The sequence below is a fragment of the Vulpes lagopus genome, chromosome 12 (assembly GCF_018345385.1).
Source record: "Vulpes lagopus strain Blue_001 chromosome 12, ASM1834538v1, whole genome shotgun sequence".
Lineage (NCBI taxonomy): Eukaryota > Metazoa > Chordata > Mammalia > Carnivora > Canidae > Vulpes > Vulpes lagopus.
Genome location: NC_054835.1, coordinates 65,644,613 through 65,661,315, shown reverse-complemented (window position 1 = coordinate 65,661,315; position 16,703 = coordinate 65,644,613). Strand labels below are relative to the sequence as shown.

Genomic DNA, 16,703 nt, shown 5'->3' with positions numbered 1-16,703 from the left:
AATCTAATTCAGTGGTTCTGAAGCGAAGGCAGTTTTGAGATGTACAGAGACATACTTGGTTGTCACAGGTATGGACTTTGGAGGACGTGCTGTTGGCATTTAGTGGGTAGAGGCGAGAGATGCTGTTCAACATCCTACAATGCACGGGATAGTGCTCACAGCAAAAATTACCCACTCCAAATCGTCAGTAGTACTGCTGTGGAGAAGTCTTCCTTCAGGGCTAGGAGTCGTTAGTCAGAAGAACCCGGGGAGTCGGGATCCCTGGGTGGCACAGCGGTTTGGCGCCTGCCTTTGGCCCAGGGCGCGATCCTGGAGACCCGGGATCGAATCCCACGTCGGGCTCCCGGTGCATGGAGCCTGCTTCTCCCTCTGCCTATGTCTCTGCCTCTCTCTCTCTCTCTGTGACTATCATAAATAAATAAAAATTAAAAAAAAAAACAAAAACAAAAAGAACCCGGGGAGTCAAGAAACCTTGGTAACTGCAATGAGTTGGGCAACTGTGGGCAAACCAAGTAACCTCTCTGGTCATCTCAAACCGAGGGCGTGCCTGGGTGGAAACTGAGCCTCCATACTTGAATCTTGAGTTGAGGCAACACAATTATATTTATAGACTCATAGAGACTGAGCTAAATGAATGAAGCTCTGGATGAAAGGTGTTCTGTTCTTAAATTTTCTCCTTTAATGATAATTTTAAGGGACAAGAGTTAATAACTAGTGTAAGATACCAAACAGAAATGAGTATCAACATGCAAGAACTTCAGAAGTAACATTTGGTATCAGGTACTCAAGAAGAAAAAAAAAAATCCGTATCTAGAAAAACATCTACCTTAGGTTACATAAAATTATGCTTGTGTTGAGCAAGGAAGTCACAGCCAAAGGCTTTTGAAAATTTTGATTTGTTGGCCCTAAATTGTGCTGGCCACATCTCTTTTCAGTTCAAATAAACATTTATTCCAATAAAAGGAGGCACTGTGATCTTTGCTACTTGCTATTCATTTCTGCTAGGCGGGGCCTCGGGTTAAGGTTTTGTGTGTTTACTAATCACACAGACCTTAGGGAGGTGACAAGTTGTTTTCCAAGGGCAGCTAATTTTGTATCTAAACTCTGAAAACGGCTTCTAACCAAGTAAGTCATCATGATGGAAAAGTTGAATCTGCACCTGTGTGAATAATAAGGAATTTTTTTAAATGCTTGAGTCATCTCCGTTTATGAAATAAATGTTTATTTTTATGAAATCACTTAATAAATGACAGCGTTAATTTAAAGAATATCTAGGACAGGGTGTTTTGATATGAATTACCAGGGTTTTCAGAATGGGCCTCATAGAGGGGATGCATGAATCTTTGGAAATTTTTGATGTGTTCCAAGGTTAATCAGATTCTAAAAGGAGTATGTGATTCTCTAGTTTTACCAACCCCCCCCCCCAAAAAAAAGTGTACTGCTAAAAGAAAAAAAATTAACTCATATGGTTAAAATATGTCACCCTTCCACCTCACCCCCTCCTCTGGGGAATGCAAATACTTTCGTGCTGATGGTCAGGTTGCGGCCCCTGGTTTTTGCTGATTCTAGCATACTGATTCGAAACTTCCCACAAGAGTAGTTTAGATGAAAAAACAGAGCAAAAATCAAAAAGACCTAAAACTTCCCAAGGAAATGTATATATTTTGATGCACAAATTCCTCAACTCTGCTCAGTGGGCAGGAGGCCAAAGTTGTAACCTTTCTCGACTGGACTAGCAGGAGTGCCCAGGCAGTGGGGTGCAGGGTGAGGAGTTAGCACCCTCTGCTGAGTGGGAAGAAATAGTCCTGTCGAGTGAAAACTAGGACCTCTTTTTTAGTGCATTGTCCCTTATGATGGTCATCCTTATTATTAAAACTATTCAGCCTGGGCGAAATTAAAAAATGAAAAGTACTTACAAAGTTCTGCATGTGTATAAGTGTGAGCATATGTGTGTGTGTGTGTGTGTGTTGTCCACATACACACCCTTTTAATGTGGACCCTGAACAGATGGTCCCTAAGGCTCTTTACACTTTTAAAATGATGTAATCCTAAAAGTATTTAAGTAGCTTCTTCGAAGAAGGCTTCAGGAAATAGAAATTTATAATTCATGTAGTAATAAGTATAATATTTTTAAAAAGATGTTTTTAAAAGATTTTATTAAAATAAAAGAGACACAGGCAGAGGGAAATGCAGGCTCCCTGTGGGGAGCCCGATGCAGGACTTGATCCCGCAACCCCAGGATCATGACCTGAGCCGAAGGTAGACGCTCAACTGCTGAGCCACCCGGTGCCCAACAAGTATCATATTTTGATGTATGTGGCTAACAGTTTAATTGATCAATGCCCAAGAATTTTGATCCTGTCAAAATTCAAATTATCATGGAATTTGGGATGTTTATAGTGAAAAGTACCCATCACCAGTCACGTAAGATGCAGACGGAGGCTTGAGGAGAAACCATCAGCTAGAATTTAGGAGACTGGACTATTGATCATATCATTAAACTTAATTCGCTTTTCGTTGTTATTGTTAAAGATTTTATTTATTTATTTGAGAGAGGAGAGAGAGAGAGAGAGAGAGAGAGAGAGAGAGAGAGAGAGAGATGGAGAGAGGGAGCATGAGTAGGGAGGAGAGGGAGAAGCAGGCTCCCCCCTGAGCAGGTTGCTTGACGTGGAGGCTCCATCCCAGGACCCCGGGATCATGACCTGAGCCGAAGGCAGACTGACTGAGCCACCCAGGTGCCTCCATTTAATTGATTTTAAATAACAGAAAAGATAACATTCAAGAAATCTCATTTCTTATTAAATGCAGGCTTCTTTACACAGATTAATTTAAAACATTGTTATAGCTTCATGAGGTGCAATTTCCATACATATGTTATCCCATTGATTTGTAGTAAATTCATAGAGTCATATGACCATCACCACAATCCCCTTCTCGAACTTCTTCATCTCCTCTCAGATTTCCCTCCCACTTGTTTGTAGCCAATCCCACTTCCACTCCTCCAGCTACAGATAACCGCTGCTCTGATCTCTGTCTCTCTAAGTTTTCTTTTTCTAGGAATTTCATAAATGGATTGTACAATATGTTCTTTGTATCTGGTTTCTCTTATTTAGCATAATGATTTCGAGGTTCGTCTATGCTCTCGCACGTATCAATAGTGTGATAGTTTTTTTTTTAGCAGTGTGATAGTTTTTTTTTTTTTTTTTTTTTTTTTTTAGTGTGATAGTTTTAATTTAAGCTGGATAGTATTTCATCATTTGAATATTCTATATCTTGTTTATTCATTCACCAGCTGTTGAGCGTTAGGATTGTTTCTAGTCTTTGGCTATTGTGTATAATGCTGCCATGAACGTTTACATCCAAGTCTTTGTGTGGATGTCTATCTCATTTCTCTTGGGTAGATTTCTAAGGTTGGAATTCATAAATCGTATGATAAGGCTATAGTTAACTTTATGAAAAGCTACCATACTGCTCTCTAGTGTGGCATTACTGCTTTACATCCCCACCAACTACATATGAGAGTTGCAGTGTCTCAAAATCCTTGCTAATACTTGGTATTTAAAAAAAAATTATTATTATACCCACCTTAGGGGATATGTAATGGTACCTCATTGTGGTTTTAATTTGCATTTCCTTAATAACTAGTTCTATTGAGCACCTTTTTTATGTGCTCATTAGCTATTTGCACATCTTCTATAAAGATTTTCTATTCACCTCTTTTGTGGATTTGTAATTGAGTTGTCTGATTATTGACTGTAGGAGTTCTATATATATTCTGGGTCTAAGTGCTTTGTCAGATACATGATTTGCAACTTTTATTTCAGTATGTGCCTTGTCTTATTATTTTCTTAATAGTATCTTTTGAGACACAAATATTTTTTACTTTAATGAAGTCCATTTACTATTATTTTTTTGTAATGGCTTGTGTTTTGGTCATTATATCTAAGAATGTGGTATATCCAAGGATTCTTCCAAGGTCAAAAAGATTTCTTTTTCCTATTTTTTTTTCCTAGAGGCTTCATAATTTTAGCTCTTACATCGAAGCCCATGATCCACTTTGAGAAAATTTTTGCATACAGGTTGAGGTAAAAGCCAGACTTTGCAATTGGCCCACCACCATTTGTTGAAGAGCACTATTTCTTCATTGAATTGTGTTGGCATCTTACATATATTAATTTGCATTACACAGATTTATTACTCTCTTCCCCAAACCCTATTAAGCAATTGATCTTATCCCAATGTCATAAATCACTTCATAGACTCATAGATTTTTAACGAATACACTCAAGTTCCCACAGCTAGTAGATGGTAGAACCAGGATACCAACTGTCTGGTTTACCCACATACAAGATCTACTTTATTAAAATTTCATTGCATGTTACTTACTTCAATATTAAACGTTAAGCTCCCTGCGGTTACACATCCCTTAGTCTTATCCTGCCACTGTACTCTAATCCAGTACTGCTTATTCGAGGGTCCTGTTGACTTGAGTGATAAAATTTGTGTGAAAATAACAACCTTATAATCTAAATAATTGTTTCTCTCAATTATGTTTATGCTTATCATTGACAAAACTAGACTTTCATTTTAAAGGAAACAAGTACTCACTCCCTATTAAAAGTCATTCATTCTGCATGAGCACAAGCTTCATTATGAACTAGGTTGAGTTGAGAGTATTACTGGTTATAAAGGAGCTTTCATATTGACTGTACAGTGGATCTCACATAAAGACTTTCAGAAAGTGATAGAAGCATCAGCTTGGAAGCCAGGAGGTCCTCGTCCTGGCTCTGTAGTAACCTATGTGACCTTGAGCAAGACCTTGGATCTCTCTGTACCACAGTGTCCCCACTGGTAAAACAGTAGATGTGGACCCAGTTACCATTATGATTTGCCTCTCATCATGTGCTCTTGTTAAATGAAGTACTACTGTAACACCCTGCTCTGCTCTGGTGACACATCAGTGGCTTCTCTTCTGTGCAGACTGCAGCGAGAATCTCTTCCACTGTCACACGGGCAAGTGCCTTAATTACAGCCTTGTGTGTGATGGATACGATGACTGTGGGGACCTGAGTGATGAGCAGAACTGTGGTAAGTAGGCTCGTTTCCCTAAAGGTTTTCATTTAAAGTTACATAAATATATAATCCAGAACTCGTAGCTCTGGATTGTTGTTGTTAATGTGATTAGCAAATTAAGTTACAAAATGATTGGTTTCTTAATTTTTAGAAAGAGGTTTTTTTTTCAATTACTGGTCTCAGTCACGTCTTATGTGTAAATGTAATATTTCTCATATAGACTCATAATAAGGAGGTGCTTAAGAAGTGGAGTAGAAAGATGGGTTACAGTTGTTAATATGGTAATATTTTTTTCCTCCTTGAAAGTGTTCTATTTCTCTTTTTGGTTGTAAGCAATGGCTCATATTTAGATTTTGAGCTCTAGAGCAAAACTAGGCAGGCACGTATTGTCATGTGTCTGATCCCCTCATTATATGCAACCAAGGACCCCTCCTTTATTTGATTGCCAAGCATTGCAGGGACAGCTTCTGCAGTGGTGACACATAGAGTTAGGACACGCACATTTATTTTATGTACAAAATCTGATCTGATCTTTTAAGAAAATGAACCTGCCTACTACTTTTAAGTTTACACCTATAAACAACATCTTCCCAATTCCCCACCCTAGACCTTGGTAACTACCATTCTACTCTTTGTTTTTGTTTTTTGTTTTTTTTTTACTAATTCAGCTAAGATTCCACATAAAAGTGCTATCACACAGATATTTGTCTTTTACTTTGACTTACCTCACTTAGCATAAACACACAATGATATATATCCACTACATCTTAATAAATAAAAGGATGAACCTACTATTTACAGAGCTGTGTTCAGTTGTGAATGCCATCTCATGAATTAAAAGCAGCAAACTTCCTTTTCCTTATTTACCTTCTTGACTTTGTGGTTGACCTTTAGAATTTTTAAGTAGTGTATTATTGAGTGACGTGAGGACTTTGTAATACGAACAAAAAGGCAGGCTAACAGGAGGAGATACCCTGGGCAAATAATGTGAAATAACATTCAGCATTAGAAAATGTTGAAGCAGGTATTGGGGAAGGATCAGAGAAATGCCTTGGAGTGGCCAGTGTCAGAAGTGGCCCCATACTGGGAAACTAGATAGTTTCTAGAAGCAGCTGTCTAGCTGCCCCCTCACTACATCCATAAAAATATTGTTAATGTGCATATGTACAAATAATCCCACATGTCAGTAGGTAGATATGGATTCTCTCTGGGGACTGAGTAATCATGGGACAAATAATGAGAGGCAGTTTTGATTGTATATATCATAGAATTTACAGTTGGAAGAGGCCTTACAGGTGATCTAATCCAAAACCTCCTTTTAGTAGTGAAATCACTGGAGAAAAGAGAAGGGGAAGTGTGGAGGACTGGGTGGAGGACTTGGGTGTAGCTTGGTAGTTGGACAGGTCAATGGAGAAGGCTAGGGTATAGTTACTGTGTGATCAAGAATGGTCTTACCACTCAACCTAATTCCTCTGAAGATGGTAGGATGTCACGAAATGTGCTCTTGGGGTGACTTTGCCCCTATGCACTGGTAATTATTTCCCTTAGGTCAGTCTCTGCCCCCAGCTGCCTATTGTTAGCAGGCTGAGCATGTGGTGGTTCTTCTGGTTTCTGCGCTGGCATCTGATCTATTATGTCTTTCTTCTTCTCCCTGCACTCCATCTTCCATACACCTTACTTTATTGATCAGTTTGTCCTTTCAGATCCATGGTTGCTCTATAAGTCTGTGTTAGTGGCAGTGGCACCGTTAACAGATACTCATAATAGTTCCCCAGTATTGAATCTGTCACCTGTGAATCCATACACTTCTTTTAAAGTGTTATTTATATTAAGGTTATTCCGCTTCTCATGGTAAAGAATACTATAGGTTCTGCTCTTTGTGAGAAGAAACATTGCTTGATTCCTTTTTATTTTTTTTCTCCAGGAATGTATAGTTTGGGGAAGAGGTTAAATCCAGGCTAAAAAGAATCATGAAAAAAATATAAATATTCCGCATTTCTTACCTAGCAGTTTTTTTCCCATATGAATGTACATATTAAGATAGAAAGAATAGAAAATAGAAAGCAAAGCTAAGCATTGGGAAAAATGGAGATATTTGCCTTCCCAATTTTCCATAGAGAGGTGGTTACAATTCTTAGAAACATGGTAGCGTGGTCACAAATACTTCCAATCAGCTATCTACATTGTGAAATCTACACCGCAGTTCTGTTTATTTTAGCCACTGTACAAATCAAGTGTTTTCCATAAGGAAAGAAAACAACAAAACAAAACAAAACAAAAAATGGGAACTATGGGTCCTGAGAAAGCTGGCCACTTGTTACTCATCTGAAAAACAGACAGGTCTTACCCCACAGAGATGGTGGTCAGTGGGTCACGTGCTTGTGTAGGCGGTGGCATTTTAACTGTGCCAGGCCCATCACAGAAAAACTATTAACGAAAAAAAAAAGGAAAAAGAAAAAGTATTAACGATATTGGAACAATTGGAGCAGACTCTGTTCACCTGGAGCTAGGAGTCCTTCCATTCCAAGCATTTGTCATGCTGGTTTTCTACATCCCCACGAGTTTTTGTTTTCTCCAGATTGCAATCCCACAAAGGAGCATCGCTGTGGAGATGGGCGCTGCATTGCAATAGAGTGGGTGTGCGACGGTGACCATGACTGTGTGGATAAGTCTGACGAGGTCAATTGCTGTGAGTGCCCTGAGGATTTCCATTTGCTTGTTTTGTTTTGTTTTTTCATTTTTGCCCATTTAGACAAATAGACTATCCAGCATTCAAAGGGAAGGTCGTTGTATTTTGGGTCTAATCTATAAAGATGATAATTCAGCAAAGTGATGACAATACCAATGTCATGTCTCTGGCTTGCACATGTCTCTCCCCAGCCCTCCAAGCTTAATTTGGCAGCTCTGGCCAAGCAGGTGTCTGTTTTCTCCATTGCTGGCCACACACCTCCTGTCTGCAACAGTGACCTTGTCAAAGGAGATGTTCTTCCCAAAGATTGAGGAATTTTTCCTGCCAACTGCATATGAGCAGTTAAGCTTCCCTGCATGAGGGTCCAAACATGTTCTCAGGCACCATTTGTGGGAGGACATGGAGAGAATCGCCAGAGAGAAGCAAGCTCTCATAGAGTTCATAGAGTTACACAGAGCCCACAATAATAATTATAACTTTATGGGCTGTTGTGTTTCTGGGTGAGTAAACAGTCTGGAATCTTGAAGCTAGGTGTTAAAAGAGAGCAATGTTGACCCGAAAGAGTTAATATGATGCGTCTTACGCATGCTCAAACTCATTAAAGTTTTTATCCCATCCTTTACTGTCTAATAAAAATAGACAAAGTGGATTATTTAATTTGCCTATAATTAAAAGCAAAAAAAGAAATCTGGCTTGCATGATTTCTGACATAAGAAAAGTCATCTAAATTAATGAACAAATGCAATGCCCAACTTTCCCCTTCCCGAATTGAGTTGGAACTGGAAATATTACTTGAGTCTTGTTGGCGGACATAGTGGAACAGAGTGGGCTGCAGCTCCATGGATCTTGGGGAAGCTGGGCCTGGGCCTCACGTCCAAGGATTCGGGTGCTGACCCTCGGTTCAAGCATAGGGAGTGGTGACACGGCCACTAACTCAGTGAAGGCTGAGGCCACATGATACAGGGGTTTCTGAGGAGACAACAGGGATGCAATGTAGGCAACCTGGAGGAGGGCAGGTTAGTAACCAGGTGACCATCCTGAATGGCAGGTGTCCTAAGCAGGCGTTGACATCAGGTGTTTCTTGTGTGCAGGGTCCTGAGTTCTTTGACACACGTCATTTCGTCGGCCCCTTAGATCAGGTTGGAATAAAGGGAAATGCTTGGGCATTTTCAGTAAGATGAGAGGAGACCAGAAGCTTGCCTTCCCTTTCCGGCACCAGCTTTTAACAGTCTCCTAACTTTGAGACAACACGAACCTCTCCAGACGTCAGGGTCCTTGTTCTACAGCCTTGGCTCGTGCGCAGCGGCAGGCCCGGCCGAGGGCCCGAGGTCAGGTGCACACCCGCCTGGCACGTGGCTACCGAACCCCAAGCCTTTAACCCGTTGTGACCTCTGGGTGCGTAGCGAAGCCACCATCGTGAGCCTCGTTAGCACAACTTCTCACCGTGTCCTGATGGAGAAAAAGTTCCTTGTCAGTAAGCGGGGCGGGGCACGGCAGGGAAGAGTCTAGAAAGAAAACTCGCCGTTCCCCAAACCGCTTGGCATGAGGCAGACTCGTGGCTCGCTCCTTCGCGGACGGGACCCTGCAGACACTCGGGGCGCGGCACTTGGTGATGCTGGGCGGGCGTCGTGTCCCCCCCGCGGGCAGACGGACGCACGGACGGACCGGGCGGGGGGCGGGGTGGGGGTGAGGGTGAGCGCCGCCGCCTTCCGCAGCCTGTCGCAGCCAGGGCCTGGCGGAGTGCCGCAGCGGGCAGTGCATCCCCAGCACGTTCCGGTGCGACGGCGACGAGGACTGCAGGGACGGCACGGACGAGGAGGACTGCGGCGCCGGTGAGTGTGCTTCGCGAGCGTACCCCCGCGCCCCCCGCCCCGTGGTGCACCTGCTTCCCCACCGTCTCCCCCTCCACCCCCCCTTGGTGCACCTGCTTCCCAACACCCCCCCGTGGTGCACCTGCTTCCCAACACCCCCCCCGTGGTGCACCTGCTTCCCGGGCGTCTCCCCCCCCGCCCCGTGGTGCACCTGCTTCCCGGGAGTCTCCCCCCCGCCCCGTGGTGCACGAGCTTCCCGACCCTTCCCCCCCACCCCGTGGTGCATGTGCTTCCCCACCGTCTCCCCCCTCTGTGGTGCACCTGCTTCCCGACCGCCCCCCCCCCCGTGGTGCATGTGCTTCCCAACCCTCCCTACCCCCCGTGGTGCACCTGCTTCCCGACACGCCCCCCCCCCCCCCCCGTGGTGCACGTGCTTCCCCACCGTCTCCCCCCCCCCCCCCGGCCCCCCCCCCGTGGTGCACGTGGTCCCCATGGTCCCCAAGCCTCTCACCCTGAGAGGTCCTTCCGGGCGGGGGCTGAACCCTTGCGCAGCAGGGACCCTCAGGTCACTGTTGGGGCAAAGTGAGCAGGGCGGTGACGGGACAGCTGAGTCCAGGGGACTCCCATTGAATGAGATTAGGTTCCAGTTAGGAACTGGAGGAATTGGCTTCTGCAAGTAAACGTGAAAAGCTCCTAAAGTAACTGAGGTCAGAGAAGCTTGCCTTTCCTTCCATCCTTCCATCCTTTCATTCTTCCTTTCTGTTCAGCAGTGTCATTTTATTTTTTAAGTTTTTATTTAAATCCTAGTTGGTTAGCGTGCAGGCTAGTAACTGGCTTCGGGGGCAGAGGCTAGTGATTTAGTAGAGCCGTTTCATGCCTCGCATGACCAAGCCATTCGCTCCACCGCACTCGGAAAGGGGCGCTGATGTCATCGGTGAAGCCCAAAAAGAAAAAGTAAGTCAAATACGTTGGTTTTTCAACAACGTCTGTGTCAGAAAAGAAATTTGCACGCTGATGGTTTGAAGCCCCACTTTGTGGAGAAGCATCTCTCGGTGCCAGGCTGGTAGGAGGCCCCAGGGACTTAAAAATCACTGCATTTGTTTATCAGCGACCTTGCCACCCACCAGCACGGCCTAGTCCTTAGGAAGGGGGTCGTGGGGCCCAGCTGCCCGGGGTCCAAGCACCAGCTCTGCTCCCTTCTATCTGCTTGACTTGAGGCTGGTAACTGAACTCTGTTGTGTCTCAGTTTCTGTGCTGCAAACTCACAGGGTTGGCACAGGTAAGTGTGAGCTATTACTACGTGGCTGTTGTGCAAAAACATGCCTTGGGCTGGGTGTATCACAAATCAGCTACTGAGATTGGTCGCCTGTAGCTAAATTAGTTTTGTCTTAATGAATACTGGTCATTGGAATAGCCTTAGTGAAAAAGCATTCCTGACCTAAAGGGAGACCCTTTTAATCACAGATTTAATACCTAAAACATCAGACAATGAGTGCTTCGTTTTAACAGTTTTAAAATTCAGAAGCAGATTCTTTTCTGGCCATGGGTTATTATGTGCATATCAGCCAAGCACCTCCTTTGGGATCAAATTGTTCTTTCTACATAATTCGTCTCTGTTTGAGATAATTTTGGATTCTTCACTATGCAATGGCGAGTTTTATAAATTATTTCCTTCAATGTGAGATGTAAGAAAGTCATATAATAAAGTGGATCAAAAGTAAAATTTTATCATCTATTACTTAATCTAATGAATTCAACTTAATAAATGTATTTATATGCCAATATGTGGTTAAGCACTGGGGATTTAGTGGCAAGCAAAAGAGCTGTTGGAGCTTCCAGACTCCTGGGGAAGATTGGCATGATACAAATAACCGTGCAAGTCATTATCGAACTATGGAGTGGCATAGGCCATGAGGGAAAATTCAGGGAGCAATGTGCCATATATGGGATGCATGGCCTGGTACAGGGCCTCAGGGAAAGTTCTTTGAGGAAGAGATACTGGACCTAAGATCTGAAGACTGAGTGGAGTTGACTCAATGAAGGAAAGTAGGCCTGGAAAAAGCATTTCAGACACAGGGAACTGCTTGGTCAAAGGTCCCAGGGAGTAAAGTAGCAAGGCATTCATTCAGAGGGTACCCGGAGAAGGCCACTATGATTAGATCTGGGAGTGAAGGGGAGGGTACTAACTTCAGAATATTATCACCGGTGATCGCAGGCTGGCTGTGCTACAGAGGTTGGGGAGGGTAGTAGGAGCTACTCAAGACTGGGCCCTATTCAAGATTCAGGACTTTACAGCCCTCAGGCGCTGCTCTCAGCCTTCCCGGCTAGCCTTTCTGAGGCTCTAGTGGTGCCAAACTGTGCCCTTCCCACTCCAGTCTTTGCATATTTTGCTGTCTGCTTGGGAAACCCATTTTACTTTCTTATGCCAACTTAACCCAACTGCCTTAAAAACTCCTTCGAGAAGCTTTTCCCTTACTATCCTAGTCTGCTGCTGTTGCCTTACAGATACCTTCAGTGGCACAATGAATCACACAGCATTGTAAGGTTCTCTGTTCATGGCCATACCCCTAGTTGGAATATAAGCCATTTCACCTCTTTTATCTTTTAATGCTTCATGTCACATAAGTTTGTCCCATAGCAGGCACTCAATATCTGCTGAAAGAATGAATGTATGCTGTCTTATTAAATTTATTTAAGAAATGAAACTCATGGAAATTGGCCTGGCTTACCTTGCAAAGATGGTTTGACTCTGATGATATTAAAAAAAAAAAAAAAGAGTGGCATGTCTTTTCCTCAAGGCTATGATATATACTGTTGCACATTAATGGAAAGAGGCCAATATAATAAACACTTAGAATTATAGGTAAAAGCGATTATATGTATGTATATACACATACTGTCACTTACACTTAAAAACATCTTGCAAGATTTTCTAGACTCCAGATGACATGTCTGAAAGTAATGGACTATAATGAGCAAGAGCTAGAAAGAGAATGAGCAGTGATTTATTACCTTACCCATTTAACCTACAAATGACCAGGAAATCAATGGGGAAAGCAGTTTCCTCTCTACATACCTTAAGGAAAAGCCATTAGGCTGACGCTACTGCTTTCATTCATTTGGAAACAAGAAACCCAATTCTCAGGTCATCGCAGCTAGGCCAGTGATACTTTCCAAGGACATAGAGAAAATATGGTTAGCAGCTGCATAGACTGGCACCATGACAAAGTACCCACGGTGTACGGGTGTTGATGCCCTATTTATTTTTAGGGAAAACATTTTCCTTAGGGGGAAGACTAGAGTTGGGTGCAAAGGAGTCCTTAAAATCATACCATTTGATATTCAAGATTCCAGGATCATTATGTTGGCCATTCTCTCCAGCCACTTAAGTTTTATTTTGTAATCAAGTTTATTCACCCTGTATACATCAAACACTTTTTTTCTCCCCCATTGAAAGCAACAAGAGCCTGTTTTGTGGGATAGCTTGCCTCTCATTTCTTTGTTCCTGCGGAATCCTTTCGGAATAACTGTGTTGTATCTAGTTGCCAGGAAAATTAATGCAGAAAGTTACATGTTTAACCATGTGTTCAATATTTTTGGAGAAATTGGAAGGGAATTAAAGTTGTGTCATTCCTCTGCTCCACCAGACGTCCTTGATACTTTCAATCCTAGTGTAAGGAATTTACAGAAGATGAAAGCAAATGTGCCTTTCCCCCTCTCCCCCCTTTGTAGGTCAGACTCCATGTCAAGAAGGTGACCAAAGATGCCTCTACAATTCCTGCCTTGATTCATGTGGTGGTAGCTCACTTTGTGACCCGAACCACAGTCTAAATAACTGTAGTAAGTACAGCAGCTGACAAGTGCAATCACTGTGTCAGGATATGCATTTAGCTTTTTTTTTTTTTCTTTTGAATTGACATGGAAATAAATGCTGAAGTCTGGATCCCTCCAGATGTGTGTGTGTGTGTGTGTGTGTGTGTACATATATATACACATATTTCTTTTTTCTTTTTTCCAAGGTTGCGTGTGATAGCAGAAAAGAAACAAAATGGTCTCAGTTAACGTAAAATGAGAAACAAATGTGTCATTGTGAATGGCCTATAAATCCAGATGGCTTAATATCATTACCGTTCGTTTCAATTCAGCATCAGCTCCCATATATTACTTTCTTGGCTCCAACCGTGGGCAGATGTTATCTTTCTTCCCTTTTAAGGCACGGCTTCAAAAACGTAGACTTTAAGCCCAGGAGCAAATACAAAGTTCGTCTACACAGCCGCATCAAATGGTGGCAGCCCATCCTCCCAATAACATGTACTCTCACCTTTCCAGGAATTTTGCTGGCCTGTCACAATCTTGTAGCTATTTGGGTAAATCGGCTCACTCTAAATTAGCTTTCTGTAGGGGAATCACTGGGGAGGAGACGATGGGCAGGGATAGCAGTGGGCTGTACGGGCTCTCGTGGGAAATTGAAACTGGATCAGAAAGCCCCGCAGGACTCTGAATCTCTAGTGATGAGTCCTTACTTGGGGGCTGTGCTCTCATATTCGGCTCCCTTCTTTCACTTTTTGTCATTGATTTTTGGCCTCATCTTCAGCTCGGGGCTTGAGATTCAGAAGTAGGCCTGTCAGCTTTCAGTTAGTTGAAAGGCTGAAGGAGTAGGGTCCTGGTTTTACTTGGTGGCCTTTCTGCATCACAGTAGAGCTCCTAGGGGCTGCTTCTGGAACCCCATGAGTGTGAGGGAGGCAGTCAGTGGAAAACCCAGATGGAGAGGAATTTTTTTTTTTTTTTGCCTATTTTCATGAGAATTTAATAACTGTTTGGCTAACAGCACAATACCCAGCCCCTTTTCACTTCTAGTTGAGAAAAAAGTTGAGATAGAGACGTTAATCTGACCATCAAGGTCTACTACCATTTTATTCACTCTAAACTGATGTAAAAGTGTGTGTGTATATGTGCGTGTGTGTGTGTGTGTGTGTGTGTGTGTGTGTGTGTTTTGGGTCTGTTGTTTCACTTTGCTTTATGCCCCCCAGTCTGCTCTGGAGCTTTTTCAGAAGTCTTTCTTTACCTCACCTTGAACTTGGCATGAGTAACTTTGAACAGTGACAAGGTCATCTCAAGGATACGTGTTTATTATTAAGGTTTCAAGGGTCATCAGCATGGAATGGCACTTCGTATTAGATTTAAAAAAAAAATTGTTGAAAGAGCAGTGTTCGCCTGTGTGAGATTTGGGTGAGGAGTATCGGGTGTATGTTGTCCCATTTCCTCCATCTTTGAAATATGTCAAAATTTAGAAGTACGTTACCCCTGTCAAGAAGAGAAGTGGAGAGAAGGGCACTGGGTAGCCCTGGCTCATCTGGCTCATGTAGAGCGTGCGTACGACGTTCCAGGCTCTGGGAGGGGCTCTGGGTACTTTAATGGCAAAGAAGGGAGATGTGATTTCTGCCTTCCTGGAGACAACTTTGCAGTGTGGGAGGACACACTGCCATCCTTCCATTCATGTCTTCTACATTAGTTTTCTCTTTAGGGTCTTTAAATGCACTCAGTGTCCCCAGCATCTCACTGTCTCTTCAGCTCCTTCATTTACCACAGATGTTCCTGCCTGGCTCTTTCCATATATACTCAGCAGACATTTGATCCTGTCCTCCTCTGAGTACCAGGCACTGGGCTAGTCACTGGTCCCTCACTCCTTCTGTGTTATTAAAAATAACTTCCAATCGAAAGTAAATAAGTTTTTTCTCATGTTTCAAAGAGCTTCGTGGTGGTACTTGTGTACTTGGTTGTCTGTAAAGTTGGACCCGTAGCATCTTCTCTCAGAAAACTTCATGCACTTGAAAATGTGATGAATTATTTGAAGATCTTTACCACTGGAGAGGCTATTATTACTTAGATTCCGAGGCGCAACTACACAGCATTGTCCTTCTCTGGCTCCATGCTAATGGAAATATGAGTTTGAAGAATGTGGATATTCTCTGGAGTCAGCCTCTTACTGGAGTTGCCGGGATTCTAGTCCTTGAAGACCCTTGTTCTTGCTATCCTACAAAAGGCTACAGTCCCTGAAGATACACTGAGTGGAGCCCAAGTATCAGTATTTTTTAAATTTCCAGGTGACTCCAGTGTGTGGCCAAGGTCGAAAATGATTACTTTAGTGGTTTGTTCACGACTAGACTGCAAGGGTATGTGACGTACCCGAAATCGAATGCGAAAAAGTCTTTATAGTTTTCAGAGTTTTCAGTGGAGAAGTCCATGGCTTATCTCAGACGCCCAGAAGTGCCTATAGTTATTTTTTTGGGGGGGTGGGGGGAGCCTAAAAACCATATCTCCGATGACAGGATGTACTGATGGGCTTGAAGCATCACAGTATCCCCACATCCACTCATAACCCAGAATCGTTACCGTGTTTGTGCCCTGCTGGGAGGCGAAATAAGAACATGTCCTTGCCTGAGGGAGCGGGAGCAGGCATGTTATTTCCCTTCACTCTGGTGTGAGGGACGAACCCATCACTTCTACCTTGTAGTGTGCAATCAGACAACGGGGGAACCCCGTGGAAAGAGCAGATCCTGGGCATGTGTCTCTCCCCACCTCTCTGTGCCCATGATCGCCGTGGCTGTGTGAAGCCAGGGAGGGCCGTCATACCCCAAGGACTCTCAGGCTCCTCATGGTGTTCCATCAACTGTTATTTCTACATGTTTACTCATGGTTTTTTTCCCCTCCAATACTGAGGAAGCAATATTGGACAATTTTGTTCTTTGAATAATTTCCTACCACCCTCTCAATGCACTGCTTTTCCTTGAGATCTCAAGGAACAACTAGTATAGGGGTGTGATAAAGAGGCCAAACACCATAATGGTTAAGGACTTCGGTCCTTGAGAGCAAATGGTAGATGAGAGGAGTGGTGGTACGACTTCTAAAAGCTTTCCCAACTAATGAGTGAGAAAGAAATGATTGAATTAGAATATTACCATTTGGTAACACTAATTGTCACCATTTGGTCACCATTTGGTAACCAGTTGTTTCCATTTGGTGGCATGAATTGGTGAATTAATGGGTCAAGGCATCGAGCATCTACAGCTGCTGACATCACAAAAAGAAAGAAATCGGATATACTTTGCCTTCTGATGGAAGAACACCGT

At 43.2% G+C, this 16,703-nt stretch overlaps 1 protein-coding gene across 3 annotated transcripts in view; it reads left to right on the top strand.

Annotated features, from left to right (window-relative positions):
* The window catches only part of CORIN (corin, serine peptidase), a 231,859-nt gene that overhangs the window by 150,153 nt on the left and 65,003 nt on the right, over positions 1-16,703 (top strand). For 2 of the 3 annotated variants that reach the window (XM_041723856.1, XM_041723855.1), the window contains exons 7-10: positions 4,981-5,088; positions 7,652-7,762; positions 9,478-9,594; positions 13,306-13,413. In XM_041723856.1, the coding sequence (XP_041579790.1) occupies positions 4,981-5,088; positions 7,652-7,762; positions 9,478-9,594; positions 13,306-13,413 (444 nt within the window). The remainder of the gene's footprint in view (positions 1-4,980; positions 5,089-7,651; positions 7,763-9,477; positions 9,595-13,305; positions 13,414-16,703) is intronic. The other variant, XM_041723858.1, reaches the window with a different exon arrangement.